At 52.7% G+C, this 17,422-nt stretch overlaps 1 protein-coding gene across 1 annotated transcript; it reads right to left on the reverse strand.

Moving 5' to 3' along the window:
* Nucleotides 1-305: 305 nt before the first annotated feature.
* SH3BP5L (SH3 binding domain protein 5 like) lies at nucleotides 306-15,870 on the reverse strand. The gene is made up of 7 exons (XM_023196570.2): nucleotides 14,947-15,870; nucleotides 13,868-14,480; nucleotides 5,985-6,047; nucleotides 5,697-5,825; nucleotides 4,219-4,380; nucleotides 2,768-2,941; nucleotides 306-2,214 (listed from the first exon to the last, which is right to left on the reverse strand). Exons 2-7 carry the CDS (start codon nucleotides 14,048-14,050, stop codon nucleotides 1,744-1,746), a joined length of 1,182 nt encoding a protein of 393 aa, XP_023052338.1. The 5' UTR covers nucleotides 14,051-14,480; nucleotides 14,947-15,870; the 3' UTR covers nucleotides 306-1,743.
* Nucleotides 15,871-17,422: the final 1,552 nt, after the last annotated feature.

Consider the following 17,422-nt stretch of genomic DNA (forward strand, 5'->3'; position numbering starts at 1 on the left):
CACTCCACCCTGCAGGCCCCTTTCTACCAAACCCTCTCCTGGCACCCGTCACCTCACACAGCATGGCCCCACAAGGCACCAACTCCTCCCTTGCTTGTCTACACTTGCCCTGTACATGACCACCCTGGCCATGGGGCCTCGCACGTCCCCAAGAGCATGCATAGCGCGGCTCACACAATCTGGTCCTTCACCTCCCCTCCCTGACCACACCATCTGAAGACCCCGCCGCCTCACCCTGCTCTTTCCTCCCCAACGCTTGCCTCATCGTTGCGCCTTTTCTCTTCCTCCAGCAAGGACAGTAGATGTTAACTGTTACATAAACTACTTTATTTAAATAAAACCAGTAAAGACCCTTTCCCCCTTACACACCAGCACGTGCACGCACGCACACCCACACCCTCCCCCTTTCTGCTCTGCCCACGGCCACCTCAAACCCCGAGGTTCTCATCGTGACCAACCTCCCTCGACCTGCAGACCCCGTGTGCAGTCCAGAGGCCCACTCATCCCGGTCGCTGGCAGAACATGGGCCTAGACAAGAGCTCTCCACTCTCCTGGGGTGGGTCAAAAGGACGGACCGGTTCTCCCAAGGCACCCAGATCTGGTGTGGCTTCCCTACAAACCGGGAGCACTGTCCCAGGCAGCTGGAGCTGCTCCCCGCGGAGGGCAGGACTTTTCACCCCAGGCCAACCCCTCCCTGTAACAAAGGAAGTTAAGAGGGTTGGCACAAGCTTGAGTGTGCCCCGAGGGATCCTGCGGTAGGTACTGAGTTTGGGTAAGAGCAAGGGAGAGCAATTGAGCACCAAATTCCCTAACCCCGCCCTGCAGGACGGTGCTGAGTCAGTTCAGCATCCTCTACCCAGAAAAAGTAAACACAACTGTGCAGCAAGTGAGGCTGGCAATGACAGGGTCTCAGCCTTCAGGACCTCATGACTTCACCCCACCACAGGCCGTCTTAGGGACCCACTAGCACCTTGGCAATGTAAAGGACCCAGCCCAGCCAACACCACACCCACAGGGACCAGTCTGGAGTGCGGGATGTCCCGTGTTGACAGTGGGGTTGGGTTTCTCTCCCCGACACCAGCTTCCTGCAGGTCCTGTAAGTTCCGCTTTGGGGCACACATTGCAGAGCGCCTCGGGTCATGACAGGGAACGCTGAAGGGAAAGGCGGTGTCTTCCCAAGGCGCGCAGTACGTCGCACAGGTCACACACGCGCAGGCTGGAAGAGGACGGGGGTGCAGGGCTCAGCGGCATACCCACGGTGCCCTCCAGAGTCGCCTTGGGAAGGCGGCGGGGCCAGAAAACCAGCGGGAGGGTGCCTGTCCATCCCCTCTGACCGAAGTGCGCAGGCCCAGCACCCATTTTCTCTGATGAGCTTCCCCGTGCCTTCCAGACCAAGTTCCCTGAGGGAAGAAGCCAAACAGATGGAAGGAGAGGGAGGAGAAAGGGAAAGCAAAGGGTCAGTGCCCTGCAGATCGTGATGAGCCAGCAGGAGGGGCAGGCAGAGCGCCGACGGCAAGCCTTCCGCATGGGTAAGGCAGAGAGAGCTGCCTGCTGAAGGGAAGGGGGAGGCTGAGAGAACGCCAGGGCAGGCACAGAGGACTCGAACACAGCTGGCCTCTCCAGGGAAGCACTGGAGAAGGGGACCTCCGGGAAGCCAAGGCCCCAGAGGAGAGGGCGTGAGAAGCCTGTGGGCCCCGACCGGCCCAGGATAGCAGATACAAGCCAGGAACCCCGGTCCCTCGACTACAGGCTGACACTGCGCTGGTGCCGACCCCCACGGACTCCGCCGTCGCTGCCCCGGCGCCCTCCACTCCGGCTTCCCAGCTCTTGGCCGTCCAGACTGACGTGGTCCGAGAGGCCTCGCAAGTGCTCCACGGAGTCGCACTTCTGCAGGTCCGAAGCCACCGTGCGCAGGCTCAGCAGACTCAGGGTGTCGGTGTCGGGGGCGGGGCCGGGCCCCAGGCTGCTGCCCTCCTCCAGCCCCGCACCCTCGGCCCCCTCAATCCCGCTGTCTCCGTCCTCTATGTCCTCAGGTCCTGCTTCAGCCCCCACGGGGGAGGAGCGCCGAGGGCCCAGCTGGTGGGACGGCAGACCCCCGCGGCGCCGCGCGTGAATCTGCTCGCTGATCTGCTCCAGGTTGCGAAGGGCCACTGAGTAGCGCGTCTTGGCCTGAGCTACCTGCTGCTCCAGTTCTGTTACCTTGGCCTTGTGCTCCTGCAGAGGACAGAACAGAGTCAGGCGACCCGTGGCGCACCGCTCCACCTTACCCAGCACTCTGCACTGAGGTCTGAGGGCCTGCTCTCCCCGAGTACCCGGACAGCTGGCTCCGCACCCACCACAGACCCCCAACACCCTTCCCAGCTCCACTGGCTCTCTGGGCTGTTCTTCCCAGCAATCCTGCTCCTGACCTAAGCCCCACCTTCCAGAGCCTTCCTCTCCACCAGCTCCTGCTCCTCATCCTCTACCCACTGTTCCCCTTCACTCCATGGCTGGTTCTTCTTCCCCATCCCCGGGCTTCCACCAGCTCTTTTCCTCGTTTACCTCCCTTCTTCCAACTACATTCGCGTCACCAGCCCCCATCCTGCCTCCCACTCCTGCAAGGTCATCTGGAACCTGTGTGCCTCCACCCTTCCCCACCACTGGCCACCTCACCAAGACGGCCCAGGGAGGCCGACCAGCATCCCCTCCAGCGGCCCTCACTTTCCATGCCTGCCCCCGCCCGCACCCCCACCTAGCCATTCCTCCTCCCCCTCACCCCCTCAGCTACCTCCAGGATCTGGCTGAACTGGGCCTTAAGCTCAAAGTAGGGGCGGCTCTTGCCGATGGCCCTCCGGAGGGTCTTCTGCAGGGCTTGGACCCGAGCCTCCGCCTGTTGGCACAGCCGAGTCACTCGCTGGTGCTCCCGCTCACCTCGAAGCCGTTCTTCCTCCGCCTCATTCACCTGGCCCAGAGGGACACATCACTGAGCCGGGACCCAGGCTTCAGTCTCTGGCATCTGCCCCAGGCTGCCAACCTGAACAACGCCCTGGGGGGAACCCAAACAGGAACATCCTCTGCAAACCCCCAACTGTGTACAGAGCCCGAGACACGCAGGGGAACAGAGCGTCTGGGAGCCCCAAGACAGCTTATTTCGTGTCTCTTGGATCTGCTGCCTGACCACTGAGGACCACATCACAGGCACATGCCTCTGAGCCACCTCTTCCCATGTTCTTGCCTCCTGTCACCTGCACCACTGGCTACTCAGCTTTGCTGCTGCCAGGAAAGGGACGCTGGCGCCCACTCAACCACTTGAGCATCAAGGGAATGTGTCAGCACATCACACATCTGCAGCAGCCACTCTCTTCAGGGAGCCCTCAGTGCCAATGATTAGGGATCTGGGAATGAGAGGAGCCCGTGTGGGGAGCCACAGCTGTACACTGGGTTCTCCAGGTTTCCACACCCTGTGTGGGCACTGTCCAGGACACGTGGGCCAAGGCTGAATGGGGCTCTGGGGTGCTTCTGCTTAGGGTGTTGGACGGTTGGCCCACTTGTCCTAGTAGACAAAGTGGCTGGAGCCCTCACCTGCTCCCTGTTCAGGGGTAGCTCCAGACTGTACACCATCCCCTAATCCCTCCCCCAGTGCTGCGTGCTCTCATTTGCATGAGCTCTAGAGTAGAAGTGAGGTGCCTGTTCTGTGCGAGGGGCAGATGAAGAATCACAAGCCACAAACACCCCCTGAGGAGCTGACACCTGCCCTGTGCAAGCTGAAGGTGGCAGACAGGGCCAATGGCAGAGATCCTTCCGCTCCCCAGTCCCCTTTCAGGAGCTTGGAAATGATACATAAATTATACTTCAAAACTCGAAGTGTATTGTCAGAGCTCAAAAGCAGGAAAGGGAGCAGATTCTGAAAACAGAAGTGAGGAGTCACACAGCTAAACATAACAAAATGTGAATGTTGAATCCAGACTATCCACCAGGGATGAATTGTTTGGATTAGTCCCACACCTGGAGGCAAATGTTCATGAGCCCAGGATGACATTCTAAGTCAGAGGGAGATGGAATATGGGAAGCACTGGAGGCCAAACAGGACAGAAAACTAGGAACAGGTTTTGCCTGAAACAGAATCAAAGTTGAAAGAAGGCGAGAACGGAGGAAAAAGTGAGGAGGTGAGGTGATAAAGACATAGCAAAGAATGGATGAGAACCATCCAAGGGGCCCTGCCGGCACCGCCCACCTCACCTTGCAGGTGGCATGGTTCAGCATCTCCTGCCACGTGGGGTCCAGTCGGTTCTTGTCGGCCATGACGCCCTGCTCAGCCACAAACACCATCTCCCGAGCAGCGTTGTGCATGCTGACGGCTCGCTCATACCGCAGTGCTGCCTTCTGTGTCTCCTGCTGAGCCTGCGGGGAGAGGGATATCAGGACAGGGAATCCCGAGGGACCCCAGCTGCCCATGGAGACCCATAATAGATGTGAGGATAAGAGAAGGAGGAAGGCCTACTAGCAATGTCGGCTTCATTCCCCAAACTGTGCTGAGGATAAATGCCAAGGAAGCAACATTCTATAAAGAATATTTCATAAGGATATGGACTAGAAGAAATAAAAATTTTGCCAGTGGAGGGTAGGTGTGTGAAATCCAGCACTCCCAAAGGCTGCTAGCCTTTTGCCCTAGGGAAAACAAAGGAAAATACAAACCATTTCAGTGTAAGGTGGTTAGCAACATGGACAGAGTCTGACAGAAAAGATGACCTTGAGACCATCAATTGCATGGTCAGCAGGCAAGCGGAAGGAAATAATCGGACAAGTTCAGACACAGTCATCACAGCCATACCAACCCAGCAAAAAACGAAACAAACCTAACTTTTCAGTTACAGGACATTGGTTAAATAAATAACAGTACATCTAATATAAGAAAATAAGCTGGGCGCAGTGGCTTCTGCCTGTGAGCCCGTCTACTTGTGAGGCTGAGGGAGGAGGATTATTGAGCCTAGGAGTTTGAGGTTACAGTGAGCTATGATCACACCACTGTACTCCAGTCTGGGCGACAGAGCAAGACCCCATCTCTTAAAAAAATAAAATATGAACTAATCAGTCCTTTAAAACGACAGCATGATGTATAGTGATTGACCTGGAACCATGTGATAATGCTAGTAAAAGAACGAAACAGCACACACCGTGTAATCCCATTTTGGCGGATATATATATACACACACACACACAGACACAAGACGTGAGCACATAGTTATCTGTGCTGTGTTAATCGTACTTTTATTTCCTACACCTTATGATGCTTTGATGTCTGGGGGACCTTGCTGGCCAAGGAGAAACTGCCCCTCCCAGGGCTACTTCCTAGAGACGATAAACTCCCCTGTAAGTGTGCCTTTCACATGCAAACCAACCAACCAATCCAAAGCCTGGATCCCCAACTAGCTCCTTTACCTACTTCTCACCCACCAAGCCAATATTTCCCCTGCCCTAAGTCATCCCAGGGCCAGGTACTAGACAATTAGAGGCTACCCCTATAGCCCAGGGCCTAGCAAAATTATTCCAACTATCCACTCCTAAGCTTATCCAAACTTGTCTACCCTGCCTCACCTACTCCTTTCCACAAAAATCACAGTAAGGCTCCATGCTATGCCTTCTCCTTCACTTCTTCCGCCTCCTGAAGGACAGGCTCAGCACGTAGCCTTCCTCAAACATGGGTCAGCCAGCCATACCTCCTTAGCCAGCCGCCGAGCCTCATAGTAGGGCCGGGCCTTCTCGATGCAGCTTCCCAAGTGGGAACCCTGTGTATTCAGTTTCCTTGCAGACTCCTGCAGAATCCTCCGATAGGTGGTCCTGGCCTCCTGGAAAGGAACGAGGCAAAGGAAAGGCACATGTTTGGGTCCCAGCTCCTCTCGTTTCTCAGACACACCCCTCCCACTGCCACTGCCTCAATCTGGGAAAGACACAGATAGAGATGCTTCCGAGGACCAGCCCAAGCACACAAGGAAGAAAACACTCACATCCAGCTGAAGTTCCACCTGGTTGATCTCCTCGCTGGCCTGGTTCAGGTGCTCCAGCTCCTCCTGCCACAGAGAGGGGTGGCAAATTAGTGCGGTGGAAGGAAGTAGCCTTGAGGGAACCATGCAAGGCAGGAGCAACACAGAGAGAGAGCGCCCCACTTGCCCAGGGAAAGGAGGTGGGGCACTCAGGAAGGGAAAGAAGACATGGAGATTGCCACATACTTTCTTGTCTATCTGGGAGCTGACATATACAATCTCACGTAATCCTCACAACTCTACCTTGTTTTGGGTAGTAAAACCCCAGTTTTCAGGATGAAGAAATTGAGGTTTGGAGAATGCACAGCGTGCAGCCGTGGTGAGTCCTCACACTCTCCATCAGATTGCGGCACTTCCTCAAATGGAGGGGTCTCCTTGGACCTGAGGGCTCTCTCTCTGCGAGAGGATGGCCACCTGGACCAGGGCAGGGCCACGCAGTCAGCACATGTCTACTACACACTTACCACCTCTCGGGACCCTGACACCTGACAATTCAGGACATAGAGGTGGCAGCTTACAGCCTGTGAGGAAACCCAGCAAGTCAGCAGCAGGCCCTGGGCCGTATGTGCAGCCTTGTGAGGGGTGGGTGTGGGTGCCCTCCGGGCAGCAAGGTCACCTACCTGGGCAGCAGCAGGTCAGGGTAGGGTGTCTGGAACACTTGCTCCCCAGCTGGGAGGGCTTCATAGACACAAAAGTGCCAGTGGATGGCTGGGCGCGGTGGCTCACGCCTGTAATCCCAGACTTTGGGAGGCCGAGGCACACAGATCACCTGAGGTCAGGAGTTCGAGACCAGCCTGAGCAACATGGTGAAACCCCGTCTTTACTAAAAATACAAAAATTAGCCGGGCGTGGCAGCGTGCACTTTTAGTCCCAGCTACTCGGGAGGCAGAGGCAGGAGAATCACTTGAACCTAGGAGGCAGAGGCTGCAGTGAGCCGAGATCGCGCCACTGCACTCCAGCCTGGGCGACACGGCGAGACTGTCTCAAAAAATTAAGTGCCAGTGAAGAACAAAGGGCCAAGGAACTAAAGGGGAGCAGGTACCCTGGGCAGACAAGTTGGCAGGTGAGAAGGTCAGTAAGGCTACAGCACCATGGGAGGTAGTACCAGGCGTTTTTGCAATGGCAAAAGGGTCTCTCAGAGCCTGGTGCCAATGTAACGAAAGCCTAGGGGAGCCAGGGAGAAAAAAGTGGAGGCTGGGATGGGCGTGGTGGCTCACACCTGTAATCCCAGCACTTTGGGAGGCAGAGATGGCAGATCACTTGAGGCCAGGAGTTCAAGACCGGCCTGGCCAACAAGGTGAAGCCCTGTCTCTAGTAAAAATACAAAAATTAGCTGGGCGTGATGGCACACACCTATAATCCCAGCTACTTGGGAGGCTGAGGCACGAGAATCACTTGAACCTGGGGGGCAGGGGTTGCAGCAAGCCCAGATTGTGCTACCGCACTCCAGCCTGGGTGACACAGTGAGACTCCATCTCAAAAAAAAAAAAAAAAAAAGGTAGAGGCTGTCTATAGTATTCCAGGTGGCAGAGGAGAGGGCAGATCCCAAGGAAACGCAGGACACAGAATCACAGGGGCTTGGTGGACGACTACGGTCAAGATTGGGAAAGTGTAAAGAGTCCAAGAAGCCTTTGGCCTGCCTGGGCAACGGGTGACATGACCGCAGGTCCCTGCAGAGCAGACCCTGTGGGAGGGAGGGAGAGACCTGGCGAGAAGTCGCTGGACAAGCTGGTTTGAGCGTCTCCCTGGCCCCTGGCAGGACTGGAGAGAGAAACAACAGAACCATCCAGGGCTTTCCATGAAATGGCAGAGAGCTGAAAGGGTACTGGCCTCAAGTCATCCTCCCTTGCCCGAGAAAACACAAAAGTTCCCAGAGCCTCTGGTGAGCCAAGGACACTACTAAGGAGCAGTGCTGGTCTGTGCCAAGGGCCTTGTGCCAGGAAACACCTGGTGCCGAGCTATAGGATTTGCCTTCACCAGCCCCTGCTGTCTCTGGACAGGAGGCTAGATAGGCCAGAGGGACCCAGCCCAGCAAGTGCCTGCTGCCCAGACCCATGACCTGCACTTGGCAGCAATCCCACAATCACTTCCCATTCATATGGCCGTGATGTCGGTCCCCACTCACCTCGTTCAGGCCTTTCAGCAACCCAGTGCGGGAGTCAGGCTGACACGCACAATATTCCTTTTAGTCCCTTCTATCCCTTGTATCCTCCCCCCATCCCCTGCCTTGATCCTGCAAAGATTTGGGTCAGCAGGTAAGAATACAGGAAACCAGTGTAACATGTTAATTACAGTAAAAGGAAGAACACAAAGGTAGAAACCTGTCATGGAATGAGGATGAGGATATGAAATGCACACACCTACAACAGTGTAGACTCTGCCTAAGGAGGGCCACAAATCTGGCTCTAAACTAGGGGTGTCCAATCTTTTTGCTTCCCTGGACCACACTGAAAGAAGAACTGTCCTGGGCTACACATAAAATACACTAACACCAGCTATAGTTGATGAACTAAAAAATAAATAAATAAATAAATCATGGCCAGGCGCAGTGGCTCACACCTGTAATCCCAGCACTTCAGGAGGCCGAGGTGGGCAGGCTGCCTGAGCTCAGGAGTTTGAGATCAGCCTGGGCAACATGATGCAAAGCCCATCTCTGCTAAAATACAAAAACAATAGCTGGGTGTGGCGGTGCACACCTGTAGTCCCAGCTACTGGGACGGCTGAGGCAGGAGAATCACTTGAATCTGGGAGGCGGAGGTTGCAGTGGTCCAAGATTGTGCCACTGCACTCCAGCCTGGGTGAGAGAGCAAGACTCTGTCTTAAAAAAAAAAAAAATCGCAAAAAAATCTCATCATGTTTTAAGAAAAGTTTACAAATTTGTATTGGGCCGTGTTCAAAGCCATCCTGGGCTGCATGCGACCCGCAGGCCACTGGTTGAACAAGCTTGCTCTCAACTCTCTTGAAGAGACCCACTCAACAGAAATTTAACAGGAGCTGCACATGGAATTTTTAATTCTAGAAGCCACATTTTTTAAAAGTAAAAAATAAAAACAAAATGAGTGAAATTATAAAAATACATTTAACCCAATATATCCAAAATATCATTTTGACTTGCGATCAGCATAAAATAATATTATTATCCATACTTGTACTTTTTTAAACTAAGTCTTCAAAATCCATATGCACTTGACTCTTAGGACACATCTCAACCTAGACCGTGGCATGTGGCTCCGGTGTTGGATGGCGAAGGTCTAGAAGTTGTTGTATTTGGGTAGATGCATCTACAGTGTCACACAACCCAGTGTCCATAAAATAACCATTCTGGAAGAACAGGCAGCCAACACAGCTCAGGACCCCAGAGGAGGCATAGGGTCGGCACCAACGCTACCAAACACACAGAACTCCAGGTTTCACGGTGCCTTCCTAACAGAGACATCACCAGCAACTGACATGATCACCCTAACTGGCCCTAAAAAGGCAATGCCTGTCAAAGTGAAAGGCAACCTGTCTCCCTGGGGGCCCAGTTTCCTGTGGCTTGACGTGGCCCACAGGGGCTTTTAGGCTATCTGGGAGACAAGTGACCAGTTCTTTCAGCACCTCCTCTGGAATATTCTTTCTCAGCTCCTTTGCACTTGATAGATGAGAAACAACCAGGCAGAAAATTAGTGACAGACTTGGGTCTGGATCCAGGACCAACTTTTGATCTCACTTTCCTTCCACTGTGACCACCCTCCTGGGACTGAGGACACCGTTGGAAGGACATCTCAGTACAGAAGGAAGTGCTGTCATCCAGGAAGACCACAGCCTGGGTAGGAAAAGGGCAGGGCTTGGAAATGCAGCAAACATTGACTGCGGGGGTTTAGTTGGTAAAGGCCACCCTGCAATGTTCATGTGGCAAATCAAAGTCCAAGACTGGACCCTCACTGGATTCCATGGCCTAAAATGCTCCCAGTCACCAACTTCCAGCTCCTGACAAGACAATCAACGCACCGGACGGCTCAGCATCGGCTGTGACTACTGGACAAAGGACAGGAAGAGCTGTTGCTGTTGGCAAGTGGCAGGAGTGGGCATTATCTTTCCATATGGGAATTAGCATCCCAACAGCACCTCCAACAATTTACAAAAAGCCATCTGCTGATGGGATCTGTCCCCTCAGAGTCACAAAGCTCTCTCTAACAGGACAAGAAGATGCCTGGGGAGCAAAGCAGCCTGGAGGGCAAGGTCAGCACGGGAGGGAGGGGGAGAGCCCGCCTAGGGGATACACAGGGAAAGGCTGAGCAGGAATCCACTGAGGACCTGGGACGGTTTTGGGCAGTCAGCAACACATTCCATTTGGCCTGCTTCACCAGGGACTCCTGGCACTCAGCTGAAATGGAATTCGAGGAGGACAAAGTCTGAATCAGCATGCATCATCCATCAGTAAGCCAGCAGCCAGCAGGGAGGGTGACCTTCCCAGGGCACAGCAGTCAAATTCCCAGGATGCCAGGACACTGAAACAAAAGCATGGGGACTCAGGCTGCAGATGCTCCCACCCCACCTCGTCTTTTGTGCAGACCATCAAAAGACTCCAGCTAATGGTACCTGGGGCCAGGGTGATGACTGCCCTGTGAAAGCTAAATCCATACTTCTAGATGAGGTCACAGAGGTTGCAAAGTCACCCTAGAGAGTTTGGAAAGGAGCGGGTAAACGAGCGCACTCACATCTGAGGAAAGAACACAACCACTAAGAGGAGGCTCAAAAGTCACAGAACAGACCCAGGTCCATCCTAGATCCACGCTCCTTTCCTCTTCCCTCCACTGGAGCCCTCTCGGAAGTCTCAGGATGAGCCTGGAGGACTCAAAAGAACTCCACTAAGATCGGGACATGCAGACACAGTCAGCAGCCTTCCCTGGAGGGACAGCACACTCCAGGTAGGCACCAGCTGACTTTCTTCCAACTTCCAGAGGAATTCTACCATAAATGGCCATGGAGTTGCCTGCCTGCGAAGGATCCTCAGCCCCAGGTCAGAGAGGCCTCATCCTAAGGACAGCCTTTCTGGGAGGCTCAGAAAATATCGAAACAGGTGCCCTACCTTTGGGATATACCTGGCCCAGTGGATTTGGCTCTGACTGCAACATTAGAATCCCTTCTCACCCCACCCAGACTAAGAGAATCCACGTGTCTAGAAAGGCTCAGGTAAGGGTATTTTGGAAGCTCCCTGGTGACTTTTTATGGACTCTGGATGGAAACCCAGTAAACGCACTGAGAATCCAGAGAAATCAACACCCACTTAAAGCACTGAAACACGTGATCAAAGCAATGTGCACGGTCTGGTGAACTGTCAACACTAAAAGGGACCTCGAAAGACGAACACCTCAATCTCCTCCTCATCTTGAAAGCCCAACCACAGAAGGGCAAAATGCCACCGGCCTCCTCCAGGAAGGGCGCCCCTCCAGCCAGGCTACCTCTCTCCCACAGCAAGAAGACACTAACTCCTGCTGAGGTCAGAGCACTGGCCTAGCCACACCTGTGTCATCAAATGAGGGAAGCTATTACTAGACCTTCCCTCCCTATACAACCTACAACACTCCACAACGTGCTGTGCAGTTTAGCAAGAGAGACCAGGGTCTGGTTTACCCTCCCTGCACCAGTGACACCACAAGCTCACTGGAGGCAAAGTAAACCTTATGCCAGCTCAGTGTACTCCAACTCTCACAGAGCGCGTCTGATACAAGAGTCAGTGACGATAGAATGTTCTATTTCTGCACTGTCGGTATAGCATTGAGGAACTGCTTTTTTTTTTTTTTTCCTGAGATGGAGTTTTGCTCTTGTCACCCAGGCTGGAGTGCAGTGGCACAATCTCAGCTCACTGCAACCTCTGCCTCCTGGGTTCAAGCGATTCTCCTGCCTCAACCTCCCAAGTAGCTGGGATGACAGGCACCCGCCACAACAGCCGGCTAATTGTTTTTATTTTTAGTAGAGATGGGGTTTCACCATGTTGGCCAGGCTGGTCTCGAACTCCTGACCTCAAGTGATCCACCTGCCTCTGCCTCCCAAAGTGCTGGGATTACAGGTGTGAGCCACCATGTCTGGCAGAGGAACTGCATTTTTACATGTTAATTTTAATTGATTGTGTTTAAGTAGCCACATGCAGCTAGTCCACCCCATTAAACAGCACAATGCAAGTATGACTCTTCCTACCACTACCATTGCAGACACTGGAAAAATACACAGGAGTAGCAGAGGCCAAGTAAAGAGACCACAGTGGATTCTCCTCTGCAGAAACCTCCTCTGGAGCAGGGCAAGGAAGGCTGCAGGGAGGCATATAATGCACATCACACAGCCCTCCTCCACAAGCAGCAGAGAGAGCTCTTTCCCAAAGTGGTATCTACAAACTATCACCAAGGAACAAGCAAAAAGAGTCTGAGAAAGAACTGTAGACTTGTGTCAGAGCAGAGCAAGAATGAGTTGTGCAAATCAGCTAGACCAACTGCTCACTTTACAGATGAAGAAACTGAGGCTCACAAATGTCAAGAAACTTCCATAAAAATCATAAATCACGGGGTTGGAGGTAGCATGAAACTCAGCCCAAGGCTTTTTTCACTACAACTGATTTCCTCAGAGGATGATAAATCTGTAGGATTAGCAAGAGAAACTGGCTGTTTTCAATGCAACGTCAGGCACAGCAGAAATAAATTACTGACTCATGCCAGAAACGAATGGCTCACCACTGCTCCATTATAAGCATGGACACAGCAGAAGAGGAACCCACACACACACACATATCCCAGGAACCCACACGGAGAGAGAAGGAAGACTGCCAGGGCTGGCTTTGATTTCTTCCCAACTCACTGGAGTAATCCAATAAAGGTTTGCTGACAGGTAAGCCTAGGAATTTGAGACTTCGTATGTTCTTGCTCACCTATGGAAGAGTCACCTCCACAACATCAGAGTCTTGGAGATGTGACCGGACCAAATGGCAGACTCAAGCCCCAAACATGCAGAAGCCTCCTGGTCATCACCTGCCCAAGAAGCTTCCTCAGGAAGTCCTTCTCAGCCAATCCCCTGAAACACTGCAACCCAGCTTTGACTGGCCAGTCATCTCTTCCACGTGGAGTTGGTCTTCCTCACTTCCTCACCTGCCCCAGGTCTCCTACACAAAGATCTACCTGTCCTACTAACTAGACTGTAGACACTCCAAGGCAATAAACTGCTCTTCCATTCCTTTAGGAGACCCACCATCCTGAGGGCCAGGTGTGTATGTTACTAAGGATTGGCCACAATGAAAGTTACAAATCTTTGAACACATGGGGTTTCTTTATAGATCTCAAGTTGATGCTACCTTTTTAACACTGGAAAGGTCTGTTTACCAGAGTGAAACACATTATCAGAGCAATGTGGGCTGCACATCCCTGAAAGGTACGGCTGAGAAGGTGAGAAAGGGGAAAAGATTCTCTCACTCAGCCTCAAAACTGTCTCCCAAAAAGTCATCTCCTCTCACACAGCATCCCTAACTAAGGTGGCAGCCCCTCTGCTTCTCCGCAAAGTACAACACTCCTACCCTCCACTGACCTAAAGTGTGCCTCGTCCGTCTACTGCCAAGTGACACTTTGCTCCTTCAGTGAAGCTTTCAGCAATGCCTGCCAAGCACTCAGGCCAGGCCTTTCTCTGCACTCCCTCAGCCCTTCAGACACACAACTCCTTTGGAACTTGTCACATTACTCTGCAATGATTTGTTGACAAACTTGTTCTCCTTTCCTGCCCCAGCTGACTGGGGACAGAGTAAGTCTAAGCCCTCATTCATCCGACGCTCTTCAGGGAGGCTGGAATCAGGGCTCTCCTTCCCTCCCTGCTCTCAGTGTTCTCACCTGTATTCTAGGATCCAGTTCTTCCTCCTCTCTTGGGGACAATTTGGCCTCACTGCTGCTGCTTCCACCTCCTCCTGGCTCTTCTGCGACTGGGCTCCTAGGGACTTCATCCTCTGCCACTTCAGGCCGCAGCTCCCCCTGTGGGGTCTCCCGCCCTCCTGGAACCTGTCTGAGCTCAGCCATGCTGACAGGGAGAGGGCAGAGCCCTACGCACAAGAGAGGACTGACATGCTGGGACCAGGGCCCCAGCTTGGGGCTTCCTGGGTTCTAGACGGCCAGGAGAAGGGTTTCTCTTCTCAAAAGGCAGAAAAGGTGGGCAGAGGAAGAACCTCACACTAGGTTAGAGTTGACATTCAAGTTGTCAGTGGGGTTCTTAGAGCTGAAGCCTTGTCTGTGCAAAAGTTCTTCCCTTCCCGCCACAGGGAGTCCACTATGAGAAACCCGGAGCAACAGCTCCAAGGCTGAGGGCAAAGGGGGCTTGGATCCTGGGCCGAGGCCTGCTAGGAGGAGCACCATTCGGGAGGGTGGAGGCAGGCGCCTCCAGGCTGTGGTGGCAGCTGGAGAGAGAAGGTTGGGCCCGAACTGAGGCTGTAGGATGAGCGTCTCTGGTGAGCTGCAGAGAAACAAAGGCCAGGTCATGTCAGCATCAAAACCGCGGCCACCAGCCCCTTTCAACTCTATATAGTCTCCCAAAAGCTACACTCTCACCACGCCCCCACCCATGTATTCCGACCAGTCCCTACCTCAACTTCTCTCCTTAGCCTTCAAGGACTTCAGATTCTACTCTTCCTCCATCCCAGCTCCTCTCGACCCAGCCCCTCCCCAGCCAGCGCCTTCGAGACTTTCCTCTGCACCCCTAGGCTCTCCTCCATCTCCTGCGGTCCCCGGCTCTTCCCACTCCACCCCCGCCCGGCTTTGCGATTCACCTTGTAACCCCGAGCCCCACCCCACCTTTTCTGTCCAACCCCAGAGACAATCTAAGCCTCCCGTCTCCAATTCCACACTCTCCTGCAATCCCATGGACCCTACTACGGGCCATTCTACCCAGCCATGCGCAAAAGCCCCCCTCACAGCCTTACCTCAGTTTACATTCCCGTCCGCGGAGCTTCTAGGCAGCAAACAATCTTCCCCCTCCCTCCCCGCAACGAGCCGATCCAACCAAAAACGACCAGGGAGACCAGAAGCGGAAATACGTCATCGACGAACAACGCCCTCCCCCCCACGCTCTCTCTCAAGCCGGGCCTCCTCGGGAGGCCTCCCACGCCCCCGCCCTGCCTTCAGTTTCCGTACAAAATGGTGCCCCACGCTGCTCAGGCTGGTTCTAGGTTGCCTCCAGACCATCCTCCACCAAGGCTGAATGAAAGAAAAACATGAATGTGGTGCTGACGAAAATTAGGGCGCGGGATGGAAATCGAGAGTAACTGGTGAGAAGAGGAATACTAGCTATAAAATGGAGATAATAGCCTCAGAGAGAAGTGCCATCTTGCTTTACGGAGCTGCGGCGGCGGCTGTCCGGAAGCCACTTCCGGTCTGGTCCAGGAAGGCGGGCGCGACGCCGAAAGGGAGCTGGTCAAGTTCCGGTAGCGGCTCCTGGGGCGACTCCAGTCCGGACCATGGCGGACTTCGCTGGCGAAGGCGATTTCCAAAAGTGACTTTACTCCCTCCAGTGAAGTCGGCGGAACCCTTACTAACGGCGTGTGAGCGGACGGCTCCGATGGGTAAATCCCAGCCCTCGAGGCCTCTGGACCTCGCACTTGAACGACATTTTGGTGTGGTCACCAATTACTCCGTGAATACTAATCAGGAACGTAGTCAACATTAACTCAGTTAATTCATTCGTGCACCCAGGGTCAGATGCCCTCGATGAGCAGGACTTTGTTCCATGGCATTGTGTGTCGTTACCTGGGTCCATGAACGAGCGACCCGGTTGTCACCTCTACCTGTCGCTTGGTGAGGCGAGGGCCTAGGCCTAAGGGGAAGGGCTTCAGCGTGGCATGCTTTATTTTTACAAAAGGCGTAACTTCTTCGGAGTCAACTCAAAGTTTGCCCTGCAGATGGAAAAGGCAAATGGGCTGAGTTCCCCTTCTTTTTGGATCCTGGCAAAGATAACCCAGCTAGACATTGAAGCAGTGAAAAAGACTTTATTCAGTAACCACTTACAGAAAGGAGAAGAACTGACATCTGTTCCGATTTCTACAGAAGTGATTGGGCATGTCAAAGGGAGAATGAAGGAAGGAAGGTGATCAGGGCTCCATAGTGTCAGAGGAGTGAAAAGTTACAGAGTTGATTGGCATAGATGCGATTAGGCCAGATGTGTCTGCTAGCTAGCAGCTGTAGAAGTTAGAGTGCTACTCTTATTTATTTATTTATTTATTTATTTATTTATTTATTTATTTTGAGACGGAGTTTCACTCTTGTTGTCCAGGCTGGAGTGCGATGGCGCGATCTTGGCTCACTCCAACCCCCAGCCCCCCAAGTACAAGAGATTCTCCTGCCTCAGCCTCCCGAGTAGCTGGGATTACAAGTGCATGGCAACACCTCTGGCTAATTTTTCTATTTTTAGTAGAGACAGGGTTTCCCCGCGTTGGCCAGGCTAGTCTCAAACTCCTGACCTCAGGTGATCCGCCTGGTCATCCCAAAGTGCTAGGATTACAGGCGTGAGCCACCACGCCCAGCCTCGAGTGCTATTCTTGCACTGATATTGGGAGGTGGAGGCTCTGCCCTTCTTGACGATCCATTTCAGAGGAATGGCTCTCAGGTCCTTTAAAAGGACCTCTTGAGTTGTAGCAGACACATAAAACACCTTAAAGAGAAGAAAGAAGGATTCATAATTGTAAGCCCTTAATAAACGCCCTGAGAAAGGGAGATCAGGAGCCTATCATCAGGTGTTGGCTAGAACAAACAGTAAATCCTCCTGTCTTAGCATTGAGTTTTCTCAAGCAGGCATTTTCATGGGGGAGCTGGGGTTATCCTAGGGACATGATCTTACACTGCTAGAAGGCATGCTAAAGTCTGTCTGTTAGTAACCCAGAGGTTTGGATGGAGTCATGTGCCAAGAGTTCTACAGTTCTCAGTCCATTTCTTTTATCCCTTCATCCCATGAATAACGATTTTTTTAATTGAGCAGAGCAAAATATATTCCTTTAAAAGAGGTGATTGAAAACAGAGATTTTCCATTAAATTGGAGGTTTTGTTTTTAAAATTACAAAAGTGATTTTTCTAATTTCAGTAAGTCAGCAGGACTTGAGTAACATTGTCTAAGTGGACAGCTTTGATGGATAATAATGCCTCAGTCTTCTACTACAGTCCTTTTTGTTATTAAAGTGCCATGCAGAAACCATAAAAATTAAATGTGATAAACATGATTTATTTGTTCTCTACCAGTCACTTTAATTTTGTAGAACTAGAATTTCACTGTAATAACCTCATTTTACCCAAGATGTTCTGTTTACCCTAGCCTGAATTCTCCAACCTTTCTTATTCAGCACTGTTCCAGTACCTGTCATTCTTATACCCCATTGCATAGCTCCTTTTCTCTGTGTAATGCTTAGCAAT

This window comes from Piliocolobus tephrosceles, chromosome 1, assembly GCF_002776525.5.
Source record: "Piliocolobus tephrosceles isolate RC106 chromosome 1, ASM277652v3, whole genome shotgun sequence".
NCBI lineage: Eukaryota > Metazoa > Chordata > Mammalia > Primates > Cercopithecidae > Piliocolobus > Piliocolobus tephrosceles.

Coding starts and splice junctions, on each gene's coding strand:
- SH3BP5L (XM_023196570.2), bottom strand. CDS start 14,050: ATGGCTGAGCTCAGACAGGTTCCAGGAGGGCGGGAGACCCCACAGGGG. Junction 6,048..13,867: donor AACTGGATCCTAGAATACAG/GTGAGAACACTG, acceptor TCTCTGTGGCAG/GAGGAGCTGGAGCACCTGAA. Junction 5,826..5,984: donor AGGTGGAACTTCAGCTGGAT/GTGAGTGTTTTC, acceptor GTTCCTTTCCAG/GAGGCCAGGACCACCTATCG.